This window comes from Poecilia reticulata, linkage group LG10 (genome assembly GCF_000633615.1).
Source record: "Poecilia reticulata strain Guanapo linkage group LG10, Guppy_female_1.0+MT, whole genome shotgun sequence".
In the NCBI taxonomy this organism is placed as follows: domain Eukaryota; kingdom Metazoa; phylum Chordata; class Actinopteri; order Cyprinodontiformes; family Poeciliidae; genus Poecilia; species Poecilia reticulata.
Window position 1 is genome coordinate 4,946,857 of NC_024340.1, and position 6,888 is coordinate 4,953,744.

Below are 6,888 nucleotides of genomic sequence, written 5' to 3' on the forward strand. Positions count from 1 at the left end.
CTATCTGAAGCTGTGTCTACACAAAGTGTCCAGGAGATTGTCTACAGTATGAGTCATCCATTCTGCTCCCTCCCCCAGACCAAACCGCTAATCCCCCACCGCCCCGTCCCCAGCCCTTTTCGGATGGCCAGTGCTCCGTCCATCCACTGGAACCTTTTTCTATCTGGGCAGTGATCCTTATTTCGCCTCCTAATACTCACATTTTATGTCCCATGTCTTTAACACACACAAACACACGCACACAAACACACACACAAACACACACATCTTTTGTATCCCTGTTTGGCCAGCCTTTCTCTCCACAGGCGTAATTAAAAATAATGGATGAAAAAGTAAAATAAACACGACTGAGCGAGTCGACACGCACGCACGCACGGAAACATCAAAGCAGCCTTGTAGAAAAGGTCAATTTACTCCCTCACAAAAAAAAAGCACAAATGACGTCACTAGACATGTCCCACAACCTACCGATACCGGTTATAAACTATTTTTAGACACCATAGAACTTTGGACACGCGCGCCTGTCCACTTCTCGAACAGTCGTGACGTAGAGGGCGCGAGCACGTCGTGCAGATCGTGATCATGTGTGACGACGGTGAAATGTTGGCAGAGGCAGCAGCAATTTCATCCAAAGATAATGGCGGATGAAGATAGTTCACCCAACGTTCTCCAGCCGTCGTACTGGGATGTAGTCGGTTGTAGCGCATGACGGCATCAGGAAARTAAAAATAAAACAAAATCTAGAAAATATAGTCCGTAAGACAAAGCTCTATTTACTGTGCGAAAATGCAATACAGAGCATAAAAAGAAAACAAAAACAAAAATACACAACAGAGGAGACGTCAATAAAGGAGGAATCTCTGAAACTAAAACAAAATAAATAACTAAATTTATTTTGTTTTATTTTGTTGTATCTGAATTAAGAAATATTTAATTCAGATACATGGAATAAAAATTAATAAATCATTATAATTAAGCAATTTCCCTTTTGGGATCAATATAGCATGTTCTATTCTATTCTATTCTATAATAAAACTTTAGCATAATTAAACAATATTTACAAATCAATGTGAAACCGAACGACACATCAAAATAATATTACGGATTAAATTAACTGAAGACGACTTTAAGCTTGCGATAAATCATCATAATTRCTTTTTAAAAAATGATAGCTATAGAGAAAAAACAAAAAACATAAGTCTTAGGTTTACTGTTTATCATTAAACTGCTCTTCGTCGAACATAAACAAAAGCGGAAGTGAGAACAAGTGCACCCTCCCGTTACACTTGCAAAAAAAACCCAAATCAAAACAAGCCAGCGCTTGACTGAATGACTCTTTGTCTTTTTGAACAGCACCTAACTCGTCCCAGAAAACCACCCACACCATGTCGAACATGGAGAGTATCCTTTCTGTGTACTTTGTCGCCCACCGCGGAACACACACACATTTACACTGTAGCAACCGTTGCTAACCATAAACTGTGTTTGGTCCCTAGCTAGCTCTGCCGTACACACTCCTTGTAACTTCTCCCCCACTCCTCCCCTCATCCGTCATTGAACGATGAAGGAAAACAGTGACAGCTGCCCGCTCGCTGTGTTGTTGCCGAGATGTTTAATGACTCTGGTTAATTTTTGACTAGTTTCTCAAAAAGAAAAGGGAGGGGGCGGGGGGGAAACACACCCTTCTGTCCCCTGCAATGACCTGGCTTTAATTTACCAAATGTTCCACTGTTGCGTCAGTAAAAACATCATTTCCACTCTAACTGGAATATTGTCGTAAACTGTCCCTTGACTAGCTTTTACAAGAACACTTGTTTAACCTCAAGATTGCTGCCAAGGAGCTGCAGCACAACTCTAAGAAATGTGACAAAGAGGAGAAGGCAGAAAAGGCAAAAGCAAAGAAGGTTGGTTTTGTGTCTAACAGATGATAAGCTACAGTACAGCTGTAGCCTTTGTTGGAAGTAAATGTGCCTCGTTGTTTCTTAGGCTATCCAGAAGGGTAACACGGAGGCAGCTAGGATCCATGCAGAGAACGCCATCCGTCAGAAGCACCAGTCCATTAACTTACTGAGGATGAGTGCCCGTGTGGACGCTGTGGCCTCTAGGGTCCAGACTGCTGTCACTATGAACCAGGTTTTCTGTTTTCTTTGCAAATGAGCGCTGGTTTTGCATAAGGTTTTTTTTTTTTTTTAAACGCAAAAACAGATGTTATCTCTTTTCTGAGAGTAGTGCGACTCCTGTAGTGTCTTTCTGAAGTATTCATCATTCCCCATGAACGTGTTCAGATTTTGTCACAGTACAACCATCTGGGCYAGCAACAGTATCCCACGACCAACACAGATTTTTAGTTTCTTTTTTTTAATGAAGGCAGTGTTTTGCAAAACATAAACCCATATGAGGTGCATATGAATATAAACAATACTCAACTMTTTAGAAATTATGAAGTACTAGTAMATTTTTTGTGGAGCATCTGATGTATTGGGGAGGGAATGTGAAATAATTTAGTAGATAGGGCACCAAAACTGGGCTGCACAGWGGCRCAGTTGGTAGAGCTGTTKTCTTGCAGCAAGAAGGTTCTGGGTTCAATACACGGCCCCGGTCTTTCTGCATGGAGTTTGCATGTTCTCCCTGTGCATGCGTGGGTTTTCTCCGGGTACTCCGGTTTCCTCCCACAGTCCAAAAACATGACTGTTAGGTTAATTGGTCTGTCTAAATTGCCCCTAGGTGTGAGTGTGTGTGTGTGCATGGTTGTGTGTCCTGTGTGTCTCTGTGTTKCCCTGCGACAGACTGGCGACCTGTCCAGGGTGACCCCGCCTCTCGCCCGAAACGTTAGCTGGAGATGGGCACCAGCAACTCTCCCGACCCCACTAAGGGACAAGGGTGCAAGAAAATGGATGGATGGCACCAAAACTGGCTCCAGCCCAGGGGCCCACATCCTTGTAAATCCGGCCCTGACAACCCTAATCATTCATTTATGGACATGTGAGGTGCTTCCACCACCATCTTTCTCAGTAGGGAACATCTGTCCAGGATGTAGTTTCCTGTCACACATGGTGTTTTGCACCATGTGTGACATGGTTTTCAAAGGGGTAGTATTATGCAAAATTGACTTTTATGAGCTGAACTTCTTGCTATAATTTTAGTCCCTCATCATAAACATATCTGGAGCAATTCCTTTGAGAAATCCTTTAGTCTCCATGGCAACCACTCAGCTGTGCAAATCGCCTGATTGGACYTAGCTCCGCCTTGAAGATGGAGCTCTTCGTCAGAGCTGCAGTTTTTGAGCTTCCGCCTCACAGAGCAGCCCTCTCCCACTCAGCTCCTTCAGACTAGCCAGGAGCAATTAGCAAACACCTGGTGGAACTGAGCATCAGCTGAGCTCATTATAGGAGCTACTTCTCAGAGCAACTCTGGTAAAAGCGTTGCTAAAGGGTGAATAGAGGAGCCACGTTGTGATGACTTCCTGAAGGCAGAATTTCAGAAAGAGCAGGAGCTTTTAAAGAGACAGAGGCCCAATTTCAAGATGCTMAATGAGGAAGTAAAATTGCTTTTAAGTCGTATCTGATGYATATTGCGTTTTTATGACAACTGAAAGTAACATAGCTACTTGATTATGCTATAAAATGTCACCATGTGCCTGGAAAACACATCATTCTACCCCTTTAAGTTATGTTTTAACAGTTTAGTAATCACTTTTTCACACAGGGCGATGTAGGTTTGGATCTTTTCCTATCTTAATAATAGACATCTTAATTTAAAAACTGAATTTTGTGTTTGCTTGYCTTGTTTTTKACTAATATTTAAATTAGTTTGATGTTGTGAAATACTGAGGTGTATCCGCTGTATCTCGTACGTTGACGTTTGTGGTTGTGTGATGACAAAATCTGAAGAATTTGAATAGACATGAATACTTTCCCAAGGCCGTGTATCTTCAGAGTGACTCACACTCTCTCTGGAAARCAGAGTTGTTGCTTAAAAATATTTCATAGTTCTCCTTTAGCCGCGTACAAAAGAACCTAAATCATACACTYGTAGAAATACACCCATCCACTCGTTATTTATACCTGAAAAATCCGGTTATTTGTCACAAAGAGGGGATAACTGGGTGAGAAACAAACTTCAGACAGGTTTCCACTTCATCATAGAACCACGAGACAAGCAGCCATGCAGGCCCAATTATAAACCACCAATTAAACCTCCTGCAATAACAAAAAGCCCATATCTCAAGATGCGAGTTCTTTATACCTCACAATTTACTGAGTGTATAGATTTCAGTGTTTATTCTGAAGCCTTTTTTTTTTTTTTTTTTATACAGAAAAAGAAGCCATTTTCCGAGTAAGCATTAAAAAAAAGGCTAGCAGACAGGCATACAAAAAGACAGCAATTACATAATGTCATTAGATGTGCTTCAGGCCATATGCAATTAGCTCGTCGCTCTTTAGGAGAGGTGGCCTCTTTCAAAATTGCTTTAATTGAAGTTTTCTATGGCGGAGGCGCCATTTTATAGAAATGATCCTGTTTAATAATGTCTGCAGAGACAGTCGGAGGGTGTGAGCTTGTATAGCTGAAGCTCACCTCCTCCGAGAGGCTCTGCTCATCGCCGCCTCTCCTTAAGCAGGCACACGWAAGCATCAGTCATAAAACCATTCAGAGCGCCTCATTCAGCCGAGTCTGGGCTCATTTTCATCATATTAATCCGTAATCCTCGAGCTTTTAAGGAGGCTTTCAGAATAAGAGGCGCTAAACGCCATCAGGCGCCTGGATAGAAGAGTTAAAGCGACACCTAGTGGACAGATAGAGATACAGCACTTTTAGGTTTGTTMSKYMRGRRKWAWYSKTYYYMWKKTTTYCYTTTTWWTWWTWWTWWTTKSMMMWWWTTKKKKTKRWTTTTTTTTTCTTTTTTGTCTTCAGCAACCAGCATTGTGTGTTGTGTATTTCCCACCCAGGTCACTAAATCCATGTCAGCAGTTTTTAAATCGATGGACGCGACTTTGAAAAGCATGAACTTGGAAAAGGTAAACAGAGATCCAAATAAAAAAGCTTAAAAAGTGAAACTAATTTAAATAACTTTTTCACAAACGGAGCTACGTGGTATTTGAAGTGTTTCTTTCTGTTAATTTTTATTATTATGACTTACAGATAATAAAACATTTCTCAGAAGAATAAATCATTACACAAGACCAAAAAAAAAAGAAGAAATATTGTCCGTAATAGCCTTCAATACTGCGTCTGTGCCATTTTGCTGTCCAGTCAAGTCCAGAGATAYCTTGATCACTGAAGCAGCTGTTAGTATCTGTTTCAGCGTCGGCCGGGAACCAAGACCCACCGGAAATAAAAACCAGCATCTTCATAAAGATTTTAAGCCAAAGGAAACACRAAGAGCTCTAAAATGTCCTGGTAAATGGCAGTGTTAAAAAACCTAGAGAACCAACAAGAAGCAGATGRCATACATGGCACCCTGACTAATCACCGACTGTGGAAACTTCTCTCTGGACTTCAAGCGGCGTTTATTCTTCGCCTCTCCACATCTTTTCTAAATGAAACGTAAAGTTTACTTTCATCTGAAAAGAGGACTTGTCGCTCCAGCCTCTGTCCATGAAGCTGCCCTCAAATTTTGGAATATACTTTGCTTGATAATCCTCTCCAGGCTGCAGTTATYCCTGTTTTTGCTACCACACTTCTTCCTTCCGCTTAACTTTTCTATGAAWATACTTGGACGCAGCCCTCTGTGACCTGTAGTGGCTTTCCCTGCTTGCAGAGCATGTCAGTGACTGCTGGAAAACTGTCAAGTCAGCCTTCTTCCTCCACGTTGTCTGGGCTACAACACGGTCAAATAATTTAGGTTTTTATCAACTGCAAGCCATGATTACCAACAGTATCGGGRAAAAAGCTGAAACCTGTCTGTCTGTTTGTCATGTATCTACGTGAGTTAGATTTTTTTTTTGTCCTTCTGCTCAGATCTCGGCCCTGATGAACCAGTTCGAGAGGAACTTTGAGACGATGGACGTGCAGGCGGTGCTGATGGAAGACACCATGGGCAGCACGTCCACGCTCACCACGCCGCAGGTATCGACCTCCGTTAGTTTGCAGCAAATTGCAAACGGGTCATGATTCGATGTCTTTGTCTGCAGAACGAAGTGGACACGCTTCTGCGAGAGATGGCTGACGAAGCTGGGTAAGGTCCTTGGTTGGTCCGTAGCTGACTTTAAACACTGTTAAACAAAGACAGAGACGTTAGAGACGTCTGCAGTGAAGGTGGAGTTTATTTTCTCACATTTGTCCTCCTGTGAAACCACGTTTGTCTCTTTTAAGGTTGGATCTCAGCTTGGCGCTTCCTCCTGGACASACGTCCCACGTGGCGTCCACTGTGGCTTCAGCCGAGCAGGTAACGCAACYTTTCCCACCACAGTTCTTCCTTCCACTCAACTTTCCACGAATAAGCTTGGACACAGCTCTRTGGATAATTAGCTCGACTTCTTGTGGCCTGCCCTCCACATGAAGGAAGSGGAACACATTTAATTATTTCTTCTTCTACAACTTTTTATCGGGGGTTTTTGTGCTGCACAGAGTTTCTGTGGCCGTCCGAAGTTTTGTTTGWAATTGACACCAAAAAAAGTTGCTGTAGCGCGTGATTGTGWAATACAAGTAAACTGACTGTTTTATAATGTTTTACTTTACTTTCCAGATGAAAATCTACAAAGTTTGAGAGCATTAATTTAAATATTTATCAAATTACTTGTTTATTTMATTCATTWACAGTTTAAAATTAACATRTGTTAAAATAAAGAAAGGTTTTGAATGAAAAGTAGTAGTGTTTTAAACATAACTTGCTGAATAAAAGAGTCCACCAAGTCGTGAAATGCTATTCATTTTACGTTGAATAATAAC

At 41.7% G+C, this 6,888-nt stretch overlaps 1 protein-coding gene across 2 annotated transcripts in view; it reads left to right on the forward strand.

Moving 5' to 3' along the window:
* The first annotated feature begins 27 nt into the window (after positions 1 to 27).
* Positions 28 to 6,888, forward strand: part of LOC103470937 (charged multivesicular body protein 1b-like) — a 9,304-nt gene continuing 2,443 nt past the window's right edge. Inside the window, exons 1-8 of one of the 2 annotated variants that reach the window (XM_008419658.2) lie at positions 28 to 46; positions 1,354 to 1,401; positions 1,807 to 1,904; positions 1,987 to 2,133; positions 4,947 to 5,015; positions 5,959 to 6,066; positions 6,132 to 6,175; positions 6,313 to 6,385. In XM_008419658.2, coding sequence (XP_008417880.1) covers positions 1,386 to 1,401; positions 1,807 to 1,904; positions 1,987 to 2,133; positions 4,947 to 5,015; positions 5,959 to 6,066; positions 6,132 to 6,175; positions 6,313 to 6,385 — 555 coding nt within the window. In that variant the 5' untranslated portion in view covers positions 28 to 46; positions 1,354 to 1,385. The other variant, XM_008419657.1, reaches the window with a different exon arrangement.